This window comes from Marmota marmota, unplaced genomic scaffold, assembly GCF_001458135.2.
Source record: "Marmota marmota marmota unplaced genomic scaffold, marMar, whole genome shotgun sequence".
In the NCBI taxonomy this organism is placed as follows: domain Eukaryota; kingdom Metazoa; phylum Chordata; class Mammalia; order Rodentia; family Sciuridae; genus Marmota; species Marmota marmota.
In genome coordinates, this window is record NW_026000051.1 from 10,626,971 (window position 1) to 10,647,291 (window position 20,321).

Below are 20,321 nucleotides of genomic sequence, written 5' to 3' on the forward strand. Positions count from 1 at the left end.
AGTGTGGCACACGGATTCAGAACACTGGGGAGAATCAGATGGAAGCTTACTGGCCCTCTCCCTAGAGCAGTCTGGTAGTCATCAGTTTTGAAGCTTAGTTTCAAGGTGCCGATGGACCCTCTTAGGGAACTGTAGGATGGACGCTGGATGGGGAATGATAATATTTCTCAAGTGATTTTATAAAGGAGGCTTTCAGATTTGTTAAGGTGTTTTAGGAACCTTAAAAGTGCTTGTGTGCTTTGACCTGCTGGTAGCACTGCTTGGAATCCTTCTTAAGAAAGCAGCCCAGGGGCCAGGCCACACCTAGGTTCAGGCTGTGCAGTTGTGAGCTGGGTTTGAGTATTCAGACCTGTGCCAGTTCTCATCTGTTGAAGTCCAAGGCCTGGTGTGTGGATCTGCACTGTCCACTGGAATACCCAAGAGTGGTTAGGTCATTTAAATTTAAACTTATTTTAAATGTAATGAAATTACAAACATTCACTTCCTTGGTGCATTAAGCCACATTTCAGATGTTCAATAGGTGCATTCTAGTGGCTACTGTATTAGACCCTGCAGATACAGACTGTTTCTGTCTTCAGGGGAAGTTCTGTTAGCCAGGGCTCTCCAAGATGAGTGCACACTCTGTGAGGTGTGCGTCTGTGTGGCTTCCCCCAGGTTCTGAGCTTCTCATTCGCACATATTGTCTACACAGCTCAGCAGCGCGTTATGCTGATCTGGGTGTGAAACCTGACCCTCCCTCTTCCAGAATAAAAATCCATGCACCCTGTGCAGCGTTGAGTGATTCTGTTGGCCCCTGGATTGGTCATTTTCTCTCACTGTCAACTCCCTCTGCTTTTTCTTCTCTCCTGCCCCTCCCCTTTCCCCCCAGGATGACCTCTTTGATGGGAACACAAAAGAATTCCTTTCTCTCTGAAGCCTGGGTGTAAGTGACTCTCAGACCTGGAGAGTCTCCCCTCCATCCAACCTTCTCAAGGGGTTATTCCAAACAGAGGAACATGCTAGAAAAGCAGGTTATTTCCACCTGGTTACATCTATAGCAAAACTTGGAAATGATCCAAGTGTTCTCTAATAGGGAATGAGTTAGACTAAATGGAGGGACATTCACCTGACATAATTTATACAGTCATTAAAAATGATGTTGCAAATAATTTCCACAAATGTGGGGAAATATTTAAGCAAGGAATGCACAATTCAGCATTTATTATATTAATGTTGAAATTTTCATGGAAAAAAGATTGAGGGGAAATATGGTCTGCAGTGTTTTAATTGGTAGTGGGGATCATGATAATTTTTGTTCTCTTTATACTTTTATATTTTAAATTTTCTGTGAACATTTATTTCTGTAAACATATATTTAACTTTTATAACAAGAGAAAACACAAGTAGCATAAAAATCACAGAAGGGCTTGCTGGTCTTTGCTTGTTAAAGCACTACTAGGACTATTTTAAAATTTCTGATGTCTTGTTATGTCAAGTATGGACACCGTGCAGGCAGAGTTGAACAACATTTTTGCCCTGCGGAAGCAACTGGAACGGGATGTGCTTACGTATCGGAATTTGCAAAAGAGCCTGGCGGAGCAGATCAGCGAAATTCGGAGGCGGGAAGGTACACACTCTCTTCTTTGTACTTCCCGTTGTTTTGTCCACCTGGAGAGCCTTGGGTGAACTTAAGAGAGCCCTAGATCTTCATGAGGAGGTGGAGCAGCCGCAGGGTTTCTTCTGGAGGTCATTTATGGGGTGATAGTGTTGATGTTGGCTTGCCCAGTCTTCTCTGTCTAGCTTCGGCCTTCCTAGCAGAAGAGCCCAGTAAACTGTATTAACACTGCAGAAGATCCATTGCAGGGTGGTGTCCCTACTGCTTCTGCTATTTTCTGCATCATTTGATACTCCCAATTCTAGGTAACCTCGGGGACTTGCAAACCCCTCCCTCTCTCCCTGCCTACCCCCTCATTGACTGGCTCAGTTTCCCGTGGAACCCCTGCAGAGGGTCCGGAACGGCAGACACGAAACATGCTTAGCATTGCAGGGTGGCTTCATTCAGGGAGGGCTACAGGAAGAGACCCCTTGTGGCCCTGCTGAGTTCTCATCATGTGTATCTGGCCTTGTCCTGTGCTAGACTGAAGCTCTGAAGTCTGGGTGGTGCTTATTGCTTTCTGTAGCTCTAGCTCAGTGCCTGGCACACATGGTAGGAACTGGTTATGGCCGTGGTGGGTTGACATTTCTTGGACTCCTGCTGTGTACAGGGCATAGGCTTTTACTATGCTCCGCCCTTCTCACCCGATTCTCACAGTCACCCCATTAGGCACAAGTGAGGAAGCTGAGCTGGGGGTGGGTTGGGTGGATTTGCCTGGATGTGAGCCAGGGTGTCCTGAGGTCTGGCTCTTCCTGTCATTGCCACTGTCATGGTGCTCCAGCACTTAGCCATGTGTATTTTCAGATGAGCTACTGTTTGTACTTGTGGCTTTCTCAGCAAATGTCTTCCCTCTCCTCTGCTTCTGCCCCTTCTGTTAGAATGTGTCCTTTACTGCAGAGGAAGCCAATGACACATTCTAACCGAGGTGACCGAGGCGCTGTTGTCTTGGCTCCAGCAGGCCGCTTCTGCACTTGGTGTACTCGCTTCCACGAGGGCTCTGGGGCCAGTAAAAATACATCAGGCACTTTTATTTCCCTTGAGTTCTACCCTTGGGGTCACATCTCATTTTCCCATATTCTCACCTAAACAGAATCACGCTCATTTAAACTGAAATCACCATTTGCTTATGCCATTCAGAATGGTCTCCAGACCCAGCACTTGATATGCAGATTATAATTCAGAATTGGCCAACTAAAGCCTACAGCCCCAGATGAAACCATGCACTGAGATGGCAGCCTGTGGAGCAAGGGAAGGTTACTTTTGCTCCAGAGGTGGTGTTGGAAACTCCCACGTGCTTCTGTGCCCTCACCCACCCTCTACAGAGTGCTTTAGGTGGATGGAGCTGGGATTGGTCCCCGAAAATCTGTTCTGATGTTCTTCCTTTCACCCCCCCCCCACTTTGTTTTTGGACAGAAGAACCATTTTCATTTTATAGTGATCAAACGTCTTATCTAAGTATTTGCCTTGAAGAAAACAGTCAGTTTCAAGTGGAGCATTTTTCTCAAGAAGAACTTAAGAAAAAGGTATTGACTTAATAACTTTCTTTCTTTCCTTTTTTCAATTTGTTGTCTCTGGGTTCCTGATCACAGAGGTGTGATTCTGAAAGTCCCTTTACTCCTGTCATCCAGGGACAGCTCTTAGCCCCTCCACACAGAGTGAATTTCCTTCCCCTTGGGCGAAGGTGTACCCAGTTCAAATTGATGTCCTCCCATTCGTGAGGGGCTGTAATTATTTGTCCCTAGGCTATGAGCATCTCAACCTTAGTGATCATGTCTTATTTATTTCTAATGTCCCAGGGCCTGCACACAATAGTAGGAGCTAATAGATGGTTTTTGAATGAATATGGTTCCAGTTTGATCAATGCGGGAAAGGATTTTCAGTTTGTCGATAGGTGGTATGATGAGAGTGGTTTCAGGGTTCTAAGAATCCTGGTTAAGAATAAGCCATGTGAACACAGAGGAGATTGTTGTACATTGTGAAATTATCACATACATGGGACAGAGATTCAGTTTCTTTCATGTAATAATTCTCATTCTGACCAAGAGGACAGAAATGGGAACAAATAATTGCAGGACGGAGTGCAGAGGTTGCTGTGTGAGGCAGCTGCTCGAGGTGCAGAGACAGCAGAGGAGAGTTCATTGCTGCTTGCCTGATCGAGGGAAGCTTCCCAACAGAAGTGACATTCCAAGTGGGTTTTGAAGGTTAAATAGGAGTGTATCCAGGTGGACGGTTTTCTCAATGGAGAGAAAGCAGAACATGTAAGGCAGCGATGTAAGTAATAGCAAGGAGAACCATAAGACGTTGTGTATTTTGGGGGCTGGGGTTGTAGCTCAGTGGTAGAGCACTTACCTAGCATTTGTGAGGCCCTGGGTTTGATCCTCAGCACCACATAAAAGGTAAAATAAATAAAAGAAAGGTATTGTGTCCATAAAACAACAACAACAAAGAATTTGGGTATTTCTGGAGGAGCGGGGCAAGGAGTCTAGAGTCAGCTCTTTTTTTTTTAATTGTTTTTTTAGTTGTAGATGGACACAATATTTGTATTTTATTTATTTATTTTTACGTGGTACTGAGGATCGAACCCAGTGCCTCATGCGTGTGAGGCGAGCGCTCTACCACTGAGCCCCAGCCCCAGCCCTCAGCTGTGTTTTTTGAAGATGAGGAAAGTGGAGATGGTGGTAGCTGCTGTGCTGTGGCCAGGGCAGCACGTAGTCGCGTGAGTCATGTAGAATGTCGCGCTCTTCCCACCATATCCTCCCTGAGGATAAAATTTATTCATGTTCAAAATACATCAAATATACCCACCATGTGTAGTGAGGGTGGGGTTTTCCACTTTATCTGAAGGCCCAGTGACCACTCCCATTAAGAAGAGTTTGAAAAGTCACAGGGAATTGAAGCTGGCGGGGAACGAAGGTGGTGGCTGCTCAGTTGCCCCTGCAGCTGACCTGTACTGCGGGAGGAGCCCTGGACCTGGAACCTGAGGGGGTCTTCCTTCTGTCCTGGTTCCCTCTGGGGACAGTTGTTCCTTCCTACCTGAGCTGGCACTGTGGCTGTTCCTTTTCATGCGGTTCCCTATATGCTGCCACACTGGGACCCTGGGAAGTTAGTGTCTTTGCATCTCTGGTTCCTAGCTGTAAGGTGGGGATTCTTATGCCATCCTGTCCTCTGCCTCAGGATCCTTGAGGGACCGATTGACTAACTTGCAGAAGTATGTTAGCAGCCATAAACATTCTTTGTAATGGACGGCTGTCATTACTGACACTGCTAGGTGAAAGGAAGGTCTGTGCTGTAAAATAAGGCCCTGGCACAGTTGTAGAAACTTCACCACTGGGGTGTTTTTCCTCCAGAGGCCTCCAATGCAAGGCAGAGATAGCGTTGGCTGTCATTGACTGAGCTGGTGTCAGGGACATGGTCATGGTGAGTTCTCACAGTAACCCATCCGACAGATGAGAAACTGAAGCTTAGATTAGGCAGCTTGCTGAGGATCACTTTGCCTTAAAGCCGTGGCTCCACCTCCCTGCTCTTATCTCTCAGGTCAGCGAACTTATACAGCTGATGAAGGAACTCTACACAGACAACCAGCGTCTGAAGAAAACCTTTTTTGATCTCTCCTGTGAGGGTTTCCAGGGAAATGGCAGACCTGAGTCAACAGAACAAAGAGAGGTAAGGAGCAGCATTCTCATTGTCATGTGCTAATTGCTGAAATTTACTAACCCCAAACATTTCTCAAGACTGCCTCTGTTCTGGGGAGGTCTGTAACTGAAACTTTCTTTCTTCTGTGGGCGGGTGTTGAGGACCTTGTTAGGTCAGCAGGTGTGTCCACAGGCATCCTACAGTTCAGTTCCTGTCTCCATGGATCGCTATTGGGATGCTTTCGACAATTGTCCCACTCTGGGATCTGTGCTGCAGATGGCACAGCTGGATGAGTGTTGTGGTCTCAGAGGGATCTAGAGAGTTTCCAAATCACCCAGATAATTTGGGTAGTGTAGATACAGCCTTAGTGAATCCATTCACATTCAAATACATGTGCAATTATATACTTGCCCTGAAAATTCACCTGGATGACTTCTGGGTCTCAGTGCTGATCTTTGTGCTGTGTTGTCTCTGGTTTTCTCTGCTCCTAACCTGCGCTGTATAGTGGGAGGACCCTGAAGTCGTGCTGGCAGGGAGGAGGATGTGATTTTCTTCCTCCAGTCCCTGGCTTGCCCCGCTCTCCCCAGGAGGGTTGCTCCATGCACAGAAGACTGGGACTGTTGCCATCAGGTACAGAAGGACCTTTTTGTACTTGGGTCCCTCGTGAGCAAAACCACAATCTTCTCGGTTGGGGTTGTCTGGAACTCAGCCTGGAGCATCAGGAAAGTGCAGGTCCCACATTCATAGTCAACGTCATTTTTTGGGAAAGATTTGTCAGCCTTAGGTTGTCTCCTTCCGCCTTCAAAGTGGGAGCTGCTCACAGGTATTTATGCTGCGCTCTGGCCATCTGCTTTCTTTGAGACAGGGAATATTATTGATCTTGGCCTCCAGGGCTCAGATAATTTTGAAAACCGAGAGTAACTGCAATCCATTTAGGGAAAACAAGTCTCCTGGTTCACTTCCTCCAAGGCAGCATGCTTAATAAGCAGCTCTTTCTTCACCGACTCCATTTGAGTCGTAAATGGCGAGTTTTGTTTGTTCATTTGTCCTTTGAAAAAAATCTGTTAAATGTCCCATTATGTCCTTTGGAGAACAGAGGCTTTTTCCTCTGCCCACTCTAAGATCTTAATACCAGCCGATTCAGATTTGAGTCATTTGTCAGGTTGCACTTCAATTTGATGTTCCCAGTGAATAGCCCTGTCCTTTATAGCACAGCTCCCATCTCCCCCGGGCAGGGGATAGGAGATGGGCATGGGGAAGATGGTGTGCCTATTATAATCTGGAGCTGAGGGAGCAGAGGGAGGCGGGGAGGGGGACAGCAAGGGGAGCCTGCTGTTCTTCTGGAGGCTGTGTGGGACTCCTTCAGCGAGGAGCAAGGCAGACATGCATACAAGTTCCACAGTGTTTTCTGAGCAGCAGGACTTGTGGGGTGGGGGCTGGGCACGATCCTGCTCCTTAGGAGCCTGTAAATCAAAAAAGAGGAGGGAAGAAGCAAATATATATATATTTTTTAATTTTTATTGTTGGTTGTTCAAAACATTACATAGTTCTTGATATATCATATTTCACACTTTGATTCAAGTGGGTTATGAACTCCCATTTTTACCCCGTATACAGATTGCAGAATCACATCAGTTACACTTCCATTGATTTACATATTGCCATACTAGTGTCTGTTGTGTTCTGCTGCCTTTCGTATCCTCTAACTATCGCAAATATATTTTGTGTCTTTAAACTTCAGAAAATAGAGAAAAGAAATGACCCCTAATCCTGACACTCTGAGAGGCCTAATTAATTACCATTTTGGAATTGTTCCTTCCATATTTGTATACACGCACGCAATTAGACTCTAATACGGTTTTGTATCTTGTTTCTTCCAGTTGCCATCAAGTCATAGCTCTTCTTCCATCTTATGAATGCATTGAAATATAACTGCCTCACTCTCGTTGGACATGTAGATTGTTTCGAGTGATTAACTGTTTTAAATTACATATTGATTGTCTTTGTACACAGATCATCTTCTGTGTTTAGGAGTTTTTTCCTTGGACTATATTCCCAGATATGTAATTTCAGGGTCAAAGGACAGCTATAGCTATACAGTGAGCATTCAAATTATTTTCATATACCCTCTTCCAACAATTGTTAATTTGAAGAAGGGTAAAAGTGGTTGGATGCCTGACAGTTGGTTGAGTTCTTCTCCTGACTCCCCGTTTGGAAGCACACCAGCTGGGAGGGGCACGCCTTCCCTGCATGCATGGGGTTCACGCAGAAGCCACCAGACAGAGACCAAGAGCGGGCCTGGCCTGTTCATGTGTTCACTCTCTACTGAGCTGGCCCCCCTTTTCTTATATCTATTCACTGATCCTTAATTGATATAGCATCAGGAGAATTTGCTGGACAATTGCTGTACAGGAGCAGTTTCAGCAGGTTCAGCCAGGGTGGTGAGCGTCCAACACCATGAAGCATGCAGCGCCTGGGACAGCCATCTCTAGGTGGCAGGATGGTGTAAGGCACAGGTACCAGAACATCACAAGTGATCAGAAAAGCTGGTCACTCCCGTTACTTACTTGTGTGGCTATACTGTCATTCTTAGGTGTGGTTAGAGTACTGAAGTATTTTTGTTTTGTTTTTGGTTTTTTGCATGGAGAGAAAACATGGATAAAGGAGCAGAATTTAATTGAGCTCAGGTATTTCTAGGATTGTCATGTTGAACAGAAAATAGACCTCCTGTGACTTTAGAGAGCAGAGATAGTGCTCAGAAGTAGAAGATGGTTGTTAAATATTCCCTTACCAATAATGGGGTACATTTTGGTTGGTTGAAGTGGATTTAATTTTATTAAAAGAAGGAACTTTCCAACAATTCACCTGTGTAAGATATTATGAATTTTAAATGCTTTATAAAGCCCTTGGCACTGCCTGGCACATAGTAGACACTCAATAAAACACAGCTATTTTTATTTTATTGTTTTAGTAAGTTAGTGGCAGAGTAGGAATTAGTAGCCATCTCTGGCTCTGTTTGGAGTTGTCTTTAAGTTTAGCAGTCATGTGAATTTCCTGGGGATCTTGTTAAGATGCAGATTCTGGTCCTGTAAGCCTGGCATGGGGCCTGGGAGTCTGCATTTCTGACAAGCTTCTGGATGGTGACGCACTGTTGCTAAGGAGCACACTGAGTAGCAAGAGCAGACATAATTCTGAAAACCGCTTGGTTCTGGTTCCGTCTCGCTCGGGTCTTTATTCATTCTTTTGTCCTTGCAATAGTGTTTTTTGGAGCACCAGGCGTTGATGTTGAAACCGTGAATACAAACATGACCCCTGTTCTGCCTAGCATGACAGCGACGAGCAGAGGGGCAGTTGGAGCAGTGTGGCCAGAGCCGTGCTGGGGTGAACGCCGAACCAGGGGAGCATGTGGCTGGTGCCTGCAGGGAGCAGGAGGCCGAGGAGGGGCAGCTGCAAAGCCACCAGGAAGAAAGAGCGCAAGGGGCAGGACCAGGAGAGCAGAGTTCCCGATGGTGTTACTTAAGGAGTGAGCGGCCGGGCAACAGCGGGCTTCCAGGGAGTCACATGACCTGTGCCCTTTGTCAGGGTGACAGGGACAGCCAGCTTCAGTGTATGGAGACTGTCCAGGGAGCCCTGGGAGGTGTGGCGGCCCCTTCTCCAGCTGGTGGCTGGGCTGGAGGCAGAGCCCCGCTGCAGTGACGTGGTTCTTTCTGACATCTTCTGTGTCTTCGAAAACTACTAAGTCGTACGTGGCATTTGGGCCATTTATCTTTGTCCCCAACGTTTAGTTTTCTGATCATTGTTGAAAAATGAGTGTTTATTTTTAATTTCGATCAAGTCAAGCAGAGGTGAAGAGAAGTGAAAGTTAGCGTTTATCTCGGCGCCTCGAGTAATGGCGGGTTGTGGTTCTGAAATGCAGAAGGGCTTCAGAGCTGTTGCTGTCTCACCTTGGAATGGTGAGTGTTAAGTTCCTTTGCTCAGCTAGATTTAGGGGAACTCTTCTCCTGGCCACAGGCGGCAGGGAGGGCCAGCTCCTCCCTTGTCCCTCACCCCGTGTGGATTTTACCTCCTAATCCAGAAGGTCTTTGAGGAACTTTCATGGGCAATTTCTGAAGGCAGAAAAGCCACATTCAGGAGGTAAGAAGAACACTTTCTAGAAGCTTGGAGAATGACAGAGAGGACTTTTGTTAGTTGTTTTTATTTTATTGTTTTAAAAAGATGAGAGAGGCTAGCCAGGAGTGGTGGTCCACACCAGTAATCCCAGCGGCTTGGGAGGCTGAGGCAGGAGGATCGCCTGTTCAAAATAGCTGTAGCAACTTAGCGAGGCCCTAAGCAACTCAGTGAGACCCTGTCTCTAAATAAAACATAGAAAAGGGCTGGGATGTGGCTCAGTGGTTGAGTGCCCCTGGGTTCAATCTCTAGTACCAAAAAAAAAAAAAAAAAAAAGATAAGAGGCTACTTCCTACTTCCCAACATTTTATTTTAAAAAACTCAGATACAGCAAAATGAAAAGAATATTATAGTGAACACCTGAGGTTCCCTCTCCTATTATATTATCGTTTCCCACTCATCCACCATCATCCATCGTATCTCTTTTTAAAATTAAATGTATTTTAATTGACACATGAAAATAAAAATTATAGATGTTACTAACATGTGATGTTTTGGTACGTGTATATATAACATAATATTTAAGTCAAGTTGTACGTATCTATTTCCTCAAACATTTAATATTTCTTCATAATGAAAACTTTCATGATCCTTGCTTCTAGTTTTATGTTGTTCATTACTGCTATGTCCAGTCAGCCTCTTGCTCCTGTAGAATTGTACCTCAGTACCTACCCACAAATCTCCTCCTTTCCTCCTCCCCTCTGCTCTCCAAGACTCTGCTAATCACTTTCTACTCTTAATTTCTATGAAATCAACTTTTTAAGATTCTGCATGAGTGAGAGATCATGGAGCACCTGATTTGCTACCTGAATGCCGTTAACGTTTCCCACTTGTCCATTATCACTCCATTTTCTTTTTGATAAGTTTTTTTTTTTTTAAATTGCAAACATAAGTCTAAATACTTCAGCATGCATATGTTTAAACTCTATGTTTTAGCTTTATGTTTATAGTTTATTTTTCTTTTAAGGTCTTATTTGCAAACAGTGATATACAGACTGCATTTGCTCTGTTTTATAAATGTGTGTACCTGTGACCCAAACCCCATAAAGATCCCTTGTTTCCCTTCTTGTCAGTCCCACCTCCACCCAACCCCAGCTGCTGCTCTTATTTTGTCCCGGGTTAACTTTATCTTGCTGTGGATTAATTTTGTCTATACTAGACCTTTGTATAAATGGAATCACACATCTTTTGTGTCCGCTTTTCTTCTGGTCAGCATGTTTTGGAGGTGATTTGTGTTCTTACATAAGTCACCGGTTCTTTTTTGTGGCTAAGTGGTATTCCATCATGTGAATACGTGACACATTTGTGTATTTATCTGCTCTGAATAGACATTGGGTAAAGGTATTGTGAACACGTACAAGTCTTTGGGTGGACATGCTTCCCCCCCCCCCCACCCGATTAAACCTGGAAGTAGAATTCCTGGGTTATAGTTTTATAAGGAATTGCCAGAACTTTTTCTGAAGTGGGTTAACATTTTAATGCTCTTGCCAACAAGTTTGATAGTCCTAGTTGGTCTGTATCACTTAGAATGTTTTCATAACAAGGAAAGAAGCCAGTAGAGAGAGTGTTCCTCACTCCCTGTATCTGTGAACTTTTATGCCTTAACAAGAACCTGGGCTCTGTATAATGCTTCACAGGATAAACAGATGATTGTGTACTTGGATGTGAGTATGTTGGATGTATTTTGAACCTGAAAGGTTTCTATAAAGTGACTTTCTAAAGTCAGTTTGCTTTGTTTTGTTTTTCTTCTTCCAAAACAAGGTTTTTCCTCAAAAAGGGAAGGTTGAAAGAATTGAAATTGGACTGGGAGAGTTATGGGTGTAATGGGCTGAGTGTAGAACGCATAAAATAAAATTGTGGAGATAGAACCGTAAGTAGCTCATATAGTGTGCCACAAGTGAACCAGTCCTCTCTAGTTTTAACACCTTCAGTGCAGAGCCAGCTACTTCGTCCATGAGAGGAGGGTTTGAAGCAGCTTTGATTGACTGGGCTCCTTCCTGGAGTGGCTTCCTCTTCTTTTACTTTGATCTGGTTAATCCTACTGTTCCATAGCTGGGATTTTTGCTCTCCTGGAGAGCTGAGGTCTGACTTTCTGGAGAACTTTGTCCTGTCCTTTCCAGAAGATGGCAACGCAGAAGCTTTGGGTTTTGTACTTCTTTAAAGCATTTGAGGTTTATGCAGTCTTTATAAATATCTGTCCTTCATTTCCACAAGCATAAAGTTATCATCAGGCAAGCTTGGTACTCTCCTCATTAGTGATGAGGACTTTTTGTCAGCAAACTGACAGTATTGCTGGGACTGTCCATCTCAGATGTGTGACAGTCTAACAACAGCTTTATGCCCTGTGCTAAATAGGAGACATGATGCATAAATTGGGTACAGCACTTATTGCTTTTTTGCTATTTGATATGTTCAATTCCATCAATAGCCATTTTCCAAAATCTTGTTACTTTTATATAATCCAAAAGTGGATTTAGCAAAGGCAGAAATGGCAGCAGCACAACAGACAGCATATTCAATTTACAGCAGTGCAGACAGACCGTGCGAGGGCAGAGAAAGCTGACAGTGATTTCTTGGGGAATTTGTCCTTAAATTATGCTGATTCTAGGCAGCTGCATGTGATTGACAGAACCAGCACCCCTAACTTTGGCTAATTTTTATTTCATGGCTTTGGCATTTGTTTCTGCCTTTTTTTGTTTGTTTTTTGCTCTGCATTTTAAAAAACAGACGTCACCGGGCTATTTGTGCACATTCATGCTGCACACTTTTTTTGGGTTGCATTTTAAAACCATCCCATGCTTCATGCTATGTAGCTTCTAGCTAGCAAGGAGGACGAGGACACGATCAAAATTGGAGAGGATGACGAGAATAATTTCCAGAATGACCAGCATTTGGAGCAGAGTAATGAGGTAGGAACATGGCAGTTAACTCCTTCTGCCATCTGCCCCACTCTTGTGCACAAGCCAGGCTTCGGTCTGGAGGGAGTCCAGTGGGTTTTCTGTTCATCCCCCCCATGTTGAGTGCCTACTGTGCCAGTGGGGAGCAGCTCTCTTCTATTTGAAGTTACAACCTGGGTGATAGAGTCCTTTGGGAAGCACCCGGGCTATTATATAGTTGCAGATAAAAATGAGAGTTTTGGAATGGCAGGGCTTGCGGGGTGGGCCTGGAGAGAAGTTTGGAGAGCTAGCCCAGCCCATTCATTTTACGCACTGGACACTGACCTGTGAGGGGAGGTGCTTTATGAAGGACACAGAGTAACTAAGTGACAGAGTCATGTCTAGATTACGACAAACTCTTGGATCATTTGATTGCAGTGTAAGGGTCACCAGTGGAGTGGAATGGCCCTCTGCAGTCTCTTGGAACCCAGAATGGTATGATTTGGGCATTAGGAGAATTTGACCCCCATCCACAAAGAATACTCTTCTAGCCACATTGCTCCCCAACATTTGGAGTAGACAGTCTTCCAGGTTGAAAGGCTCTTGGAAGCTGAGATGTGGTGAGCAATAGCAGGCTGCAGGTTTGGCCTTTTGGTCAGTGTTCAAGTTTATGGAGTCGTGAATGGGAGAAAATGAACTACCAGATAGTTTTGGAGAGCAAAGCAATTAAAATATGGGAGCTTTGGGGGACTGGAGATACAGCTCAGTTAGTAGAGTGCTTGCCTCATCTGCACAAGGCCATGGATTCAAACCCCAGTACCACCACCAAAAAAAAAAAAAAAAAGGAGTTTTGGGTCAGCCCTTATTTTGAGTCTGGCTGTGGTTCCATTGTCTCTGTGACCTTGGCTGGCCTTTGCTTGGCTGAGTTTCCTCAGCAATGAGGATAGTAACACTTCCTTTTAGGATTGTTATGACACTTAAATAGGCATGTAATAAATGACAATAACTGCTATTTTTATTATTGCATTCTAGACTTTTCCTTCTTTGGATTTTGCTTATTTGAAAGATTTAATAACTAAAATGGTGGCAAACAAGACCTATAAATAACAGCTCATTTGTGTGGGTCTTGTCTTCCGCTTAAAAAACCTTAATCATTTTTCCAATGTGAGAGATGGGGGTGATGGCTAGTGTGTATTTCACTAACAGTAATGAAGTCCAGAGGAGTTATTTATAGACCATAGAAGAAATTTACAGCTTTGACGAGGGGAGGCGGAATGCTAATTGTAGCACCTCGAGACATGCCTGGAACAGGCTCCAGCTGGACGCCTCCTTGGTGCCACTCTGCTGGGACCCTCCCTGACCACGAAGGTGGTTCTGTGAATGACATCTCCGGGGGAATTAGGAACTCTCCACCTTCCTAATGAGACACTTCAGTACTGTGTTCATTAGTGAGAGTCTGTAAAGAGTAAGCCGGATTTCTGGCATATAATAAGGGACGTAACGTCTCAAGACTAATAATGAACATCCACAGTGTTGTTGAGGACACAGGTTCTGTGGAACCTCCTTCTAAGGAGGGGGCCATGGGGCAGGAGGACACTTGTGCAATGTGCACCTGTAGTGAGAGGACTTTTAACCTGACAGGGTCGTCTCATTTCATTCTCCAGACCACTTTGGGAGGTAGCACGACGGCCCTCAGTTTGTAGATGAGGAAACTGAGCAGAGGAGAAGGGATGTAAACGGCTCCCTGTGTGTCTGCGTCTCCTCCTCTTTTCCCCTGTCCCGTTCCCCTTCCCTGTGCTCACTTGCGTTCACACCTGTGCTCTCCGTCTCCACGTTTTCTCATCCATGTGCCTCCTTCTCCACATTCCATTGTTTGACTGAATACTTATATTTGCAGATCACTGAGGACTATGCCAAATTAGGCAACAAAAATGGATATTTAAGACACACGGATTCCAATATTTTAGACTATGAAGGAGCCCACAAGCCTGGCTGCCCCGGAGACCAGAGCCAGGAAGCAGGGGAGCTCTTGGGTCTGCTTGCCCCTTTCTTGCACGAGAAGGCTGCATTGTCACTGGAATCCAGGTAGGACACGACCCGGGCCTGGCTTAAGGGGAGAAGGTGCTCGTTCTGCCCAGTGGATCTGGGTGATGGAGCTGGGCAGGGCACCTGAGAGCTCCTGAAGGGACTGGAGGGATCTTGCCAGTCCTGCAATTAACTGATCGGGCTAGAGGCTGTGAGGGGCCCTCCCAGCGCCTCCTGCAAGCCCTTTGTGAAGAGGGAGAGAAGGCTTTCCTTGAGAATGGTTCCTCGGAGTCCCGGAAAGGGCCTCTTGACTGTTGGGAGAGGAATCAGCTCTATTAAAACCTCCAGTTTCTACAACAGCTTGAAAAATACGTTGCTCTACGGACTTCTCTTCAGTGGAGAAGAGGGCTGCAGTGTTCTGTTTTTGTGCTTGGCAAAGCTGCCCTCCCTACTCACTGACGTCTTAACATTGCCTAGCGTGAGGCCTCCTGGGGGACATGCCCAGTGGCTATTCTGGTTTATAGGATAGTGAGGTTACCAGAGCTGGTACTTGAGAAATAGAGCATTTTATAAGCACCAGCAGGCTTGGCATCAGAATTAAGAGATACTGCTGTCTCTGAGGACCACAGGAATGCTCTCGGGTGGTGTGAACTGGTTGTTCTCGGCTGGTGTGAACAGAGGGCAGAGGCGGATGGGAAGGGTGCTCCTTGCCCCAGGGGTCAGGAGATCTTCAGCCCCAACCAAAGATCAGGCAAGCACGGGGGGCCCCACCTGGTGAGCCGGCACTGTAAGCAGGCTGGCAGCGCCTGCGCTCAGTTACCTGCTCCTTCCCTGGCACCCTTGTAGGTCTGTCTGTTCCATAGGCTTCCAGGCCCTTGCTGGTCAGTGCTGGTGTTAACGGCTTTCTTTGTGCCAGTGCAAATCCACTGCCCCACTCATCGTTACTGCTCACTGTCCTTTACCTCACCAGTGACCCTGACAGTAGAGCTATGGTTCCAAGGGCCCTGCTGACGTCCTGAGCTGCACACACTCTGCCAGGCCCCTCATGCCAGCTTTGCATGCTCCTGTCAGTGATCTTTTTATAAAGACAAGAGCTGAAACCTGGGGACTTGATATTTCTCTAGCTAGTTAGTGGCAGAGCCATTAAAGCATTTTCTGGGGAGATACTCAGTATTCTTACTGGTAGGGCAAATACCAGTCTTCTGTCTAGAAATTCCTCCCAACAGGGAGGTGTTTCACTGCACTGGAAAAAACAGTGGGAGTGGGATGGGCCTGGGCCCCGTTAGCTGCACCATTCAGATCCCGTGCTGTCTCTCCCACCTCAGTTTCTTCATCAGCACAGTGTGTTGGGGGGTGGTGCTTCTTTACCCCACGGGGCTGAAGGAGCGCTGCTGGCTGCTGCTGCCATTCCCCACCCCGAGACCTAGGTTCACATTGACCTGTTGCATCCCAGCCCTCCTCAAGGACTCGATTGGCCAGGTACTTGTGTTACACACATTCATAGGACTTGCCACGTTTCATATTTATTCTCACTCGTACCAGGGTGAGTGCTCGGCATGGCACAGTCAGGCTGGTTTGCAGCTTTTCTTCCCTCTTTTCCCACCTGACTGATGACCGTGCTGTTTATGTCATGGAGAAGACAGCAACAGTTCAGTTCAAACCCTTGCTTGCCTCTGGAGGTGCAAACTCTGTCTTTCCTACTGTGGGAGTAGAAGAAGAGTCCCTGCTCCTAGTCACCACCAGCTTTCCCCTTGTGGTTTAATTCCTGTCCTCTCTGAGTCCTCTCTCTTTTCTGAATCATTCATTGTTTTCCTCTCATTGAACCATTTTCCAGAAGCATAAGACATGCCTCGACATCAGACATTTGGGAAAAGTACCCCCTGTGCCCTGATTTTCGTCCATTCTAGTGACTATACCATTTCTTTATTTCCGTGTTTCATTCAAGCCAAGGTATCTCAAAGAAACGTCTGTGTTCACCATGTGTGTGCTCTTCCTCCATTTGCTGCCTATCCCATCGTAAGTGCTTTCATACCCTCAGTCCACTTATCAAGGTCAGCAGTGATTTCCAGACTGTGAGATCTGGGCTCAGATCTCCCTGGCCTTCTGTTTTCCTTCTGCCCATGGCGCTTCCTCAGACTCCCGTGTTGGAGAACGTCAGTGCGTCCCAGAGCTGCATTCTCAGCCCCTTCTTTTCCCCATCTCTCCTCCTGTAACCCAGAACACGCAGGGCTTCTGCCCTTGACATCTTCCCCTGCCACAAAACCCAGTCAGTGTTCCCATCCGCTTCTTCCCTGTTCCTCCTCATGTCTGTTAATAGCATTGCTATCCACTTAATTGCTGTGGGCAAGAGTGTAGCTTCCTCCAGCCCCATATCCATCAGCAAATCCTCCTGGGTCCATTTTAAGACGGGCTATATTCCTGGTTCAGCCACTTCATCTCCCCGCACCTACCTTTGTCCAAGCTGCTGTTATCTCCTGCTTGGGCTCCCCAACTGCACACCTCCTTGCCTGTAGCCACTTCTATAGCCACCTCTGCCCCTCCATAGTCCTCCACAGAGCAGCAAGAGCTTTTAGAAACCTAGATCAGATCATGTCTCTTCCGTTCTTAAAACTCTCCAGTGGGTCTCTGTTGCCCCTGGAGATAGATAGGAGATGCTCAGCTGCCTCTCTGTTCCTCTGCCTTCGTCACTCACTCTAGTTCACTGGGCCCCAGACTCCCAGCTGAACCCTGTTACCGTTCCACATCCATCCAGGCTTGTTCTCAGCAACAGGCCTTGTGACAGCTGTTCCCTCTACCTGGAGTGCCCTGTACCTGGTGTGGAGGCCTGGCCGTGTCTTGGCTGGGTGTCAGTTCTGTAGCATGGCCTTTCTCGACCAGTCCATCCAAAGAGCATCCCTGTTTCTCTGCTTTACCTTCAGATTCACTCCTCCTCCCTTCTTCCCTTCTAGTCATGGTACTTTTCATCCCTTCCTGTCTTCCTTAGTTCTAGTGTGTGTGTCAGAGTTTGTCTGTCTCGTCCTTAATGACAGGTAAGCTCTGCTTCTCTTTTACCATGTGTAACTGCTGCCTTGCGTGTCAGATGAAGAGTACTCAGTAAATGTTTGAATAAACTTTCAGACAATTAAAAGCTTAACATTATAGCAGAAGGTGAGTCTAGAAAACTGGAGACAGTTGGTGCTTCTTGGGAGTCAGAAAGTTCTGTGTTCTAATATTTTGCTACAGGATCCTCAATCTTTGTGAGCCCATTTCTTCACCTATAAAATGTGGTTACTGATAGTTCCTGCCTCAGTCAGGATGAGAATCAGTGTGTTTAAAGGATCTGGAGCATGGCAAGAGCTTAGTGAGGTCGGTGCCTTGTTTTACACCATCTGCATGGCACTTGTGCTCAGGAAGGCAGAGAAGCGTGGGCCTCTGACAGGACCCTTGGACTGAACTGTTCTAGAGGTCCTGATTCCAGTGACAGCTTAATGAATCTGTGGTTCAGATTCCCAGCAAAGTAGCACTTGAAATGTTTTATCTAATAGCAGCACTGTTTTAGTATATTGTAACGGCCTCTTTGCACCTTTTACTACCCATTTGTAAAGTCTTTTTTTGGGGGTTTTATTGCGTGTTGTTTGGTGGTGAGTAATGGTCCTCCTTTGGTTAGCTGAATTGCAATTGTCATTATTTCTTATTTGTATTAAAGGAAAGGAAAGGAAAATCAGTTTAACATCTCCTGATGCTTAGAGTACCAGAAATATTTTTTAAGTCTGGGCTTATTGTAGTTTCAGATGGTTTGTATATCTAGGTTCTTCCTGTTAGAAAAGAGTAATGTGCTATACATTTTAGGTGCCCCCCCTTGCTTTATTTATTTATTTATTTTTGTTCATTTCAGTGTGCTGTAACTGTTTAATTTGAATTTAGTTAACTTGGCCCCTGATCTAGATCATGGGAATTCAGCTATGAGGAGAGCCTTATCCCTGCCTTCCAAGGACCCAGTGAGGAAGATAAATGGGTGCCTGTCATTTCTAGTGGTAGTGAAGGTCCAAGGGAGTGAAGACCAGCAAGTATTAAAGGCATTGATTGGTAGGGCCTGGCTTGTCTACGAGTTTTGCTGAAACTGGCAGGAAGGAGAAACCAAGGAAGAAGAATAAGAAGTAATATAGTGGAGGCCCATCCTGTTTCCTTCTCCCTGCCAGCCGCATGCCCGCACCTTGGAGCCACCTCTCCATTCCCTTCCTCCACAGTTCCCTACCTCAGTCTCATCCCTCCCTCTTCTCTTAGGACTCTCTTTTCTTCCTTATTTGCACATTCTTATTTGGAAGTCTTCAGATTGCCATGTGATTTCCATTTTCTTGGGTGTGAATTCTCTCTCAGGGCTGTCTCTCTTAGTGGTGGCTTTCCTGTGCAAGCTCAGGTTGCCTGTACAGGCAGCACCCGGCCTTCCTCTTCCTGCGTGTGGGCTTGAGGTGCCTCGGCTTGGTCTTGCAGGGTCTTACTAAGGGCCCTGGGCACTTGCCTGGTTCTCACTTCACCACGCAAGTCGCATTCCTGGCTCCAATGCTTTCTGCACCATCCCAGCCCCCTTTTCAGGCTTCTCTTCCTCTGTTTCTAATCTCCATTTTTTAAAATCCTGATTTTGAGCCCTGAATTGCATCTTGAAAAATTCTTTTATTCTTTTTTGCTGTTGGTTCTGCAGTCACCCTGGAGTAGAAGGAATCCTATGTGCTCACTCCACCATTTTGACAGGAAATCTGTCCTTTACCCATCAACTAGTCATCTTTCCAAACACATGTGTGAGCAGCCACCGCACCGCAGGCCTTTCAGAGGCCCCCTTGCTTATCATCTTGTCCATGCCTCGACTGCTCCAGCACCCCCACCCCTGGATGGCCTCTCCTGGACTTTAGAAGCCCCCTCCGACATTGTCCCCACACCCTGAGTGGACTTTACAGTGACTTTCCCTTGCTTAACACCTGCCTCTAACACCAGTCTAAGTCCCTACTGGTGGTTTTGTATGCTGAGGGCCCGTTACAGTGGCTGGAACAGAAACACAAAGGAGGCTTCTTGAACCGCTGCATGCTGGTGCCATTCCAGGTGTTCTACAGGATAGCTAAGTTTTGGTTTCCTGGAAAGCAGACCCTGAGATATGGACTTGGGTACAACTGATTTGGTTGGGATATGGCACCAGGGAGCTGAAATGAGAGCTCAGGGAGAGTAAGACAGGATTGAAGTCCTACCCAGGAAAGGTACATTAGTGATCTGGTGACTGCTGGGCAGTGGGGGCCCATCCTACTGGGCATCTTCCAAGGGACAGTATGACCTGTGTTGTACCTCTGAAGGATGGAGCCTGGGTCACGGGTTCTCTGCCCCATGGGTTGAGGGTCTCCCAGAGGTGTCAGCCATCCCACACTTCCACACTGCCTTGCTGGCTGGCTCAGAGGTTTTAGAAAGAGCCCCAGAGGCCACTCAAGATGGGACTGCCTATGTCCACAGGAACTGCTCACACAGTTGCCACTGAATCAGAGGTGGGCCAAGGACACTGGCAAGGGGTATGGAAAACATCTGCCACCCAGACACTACACTGCTTTGTCCTCATAGCTATCCTATGGAGAGACACTCAGTCTTCCTTTCAAAGAACCATGAAGTTAGAATTCGAAACCATTTTATTTTTTTTGTGTGTGATTCTGGAGATCGAACCTGGGGCCTCACCCATGCTAAGCAAAGTTCTACCACTGAGTTATGCCTCCAGCCCCTGAAGCCATTTTTATCCGCCTTCAAAGGCAAGGTACTTTCTAACCTGTATCTGTACCTATGTGCATGTCAGTGAAACGTCCCTTCATTAATATCTGTTCCTTGAGTACCTATTTGCACCAAGATGGATCAGGTCACCCATGGACCAGCCAGGCTGGTAAGATTCATCCAAAGCCACATATGCCTTTGGTTGTAGGAATGGAGTCAGGGCTGTGGGTTGGGGCTGGGAACCCTGTGTATGGGGAGGGTGGGGCACC

The 20,321-nt window shown here is 46.2% G+C and overlaps 1 protein-coding gene across 11 annotated transcripts in view; it reads left to right on the forward strand.

The window, feature by feature from the left end:
• Nucleotides 1–20,321, forward strand: part of Cdk5rap2 (CDK5 regulatory subunit associated protein 2) — a 186,595-nt gene that overhangs the window by 104,347 nt on the left and 61,927 nt on the right. For 8 of the 11 annotated variants that reach the window (XM_015497679.2, XM_015497682.2, XM_015497681.2 and 5 more), the window contains 5 exons: nucleotides 1,476–1,606; nucleotides 3,047–3,156; nucleotides 5,168–5,296; nucleotides 12,247–12,342; nucleotides 14,207–14,394. In XM_015497679.2, the coding sequence (XP_015353165.1) occupies nucleotides 1,476–1,606; nucleotides 3,047–3,156; nucleotides 5,168–5,296; nucleotides 12,247–12,342; nucleotides 14,207–14,394 (654 nt within the window). The remainder of the gene's footprint in view (nucleotides 1–1,475; nucleotides 1,607–3,046; nucleotides 3,157–5,167; nucleotides 5,297–12,246; nucleotides 12,343–14,206; nucleotides 14,395–20,321) is intronic. The other 3 variants (XM_015497683.2, XM_015497685.2, XM_048813207.1) reach the window with 2 other exon arrangements.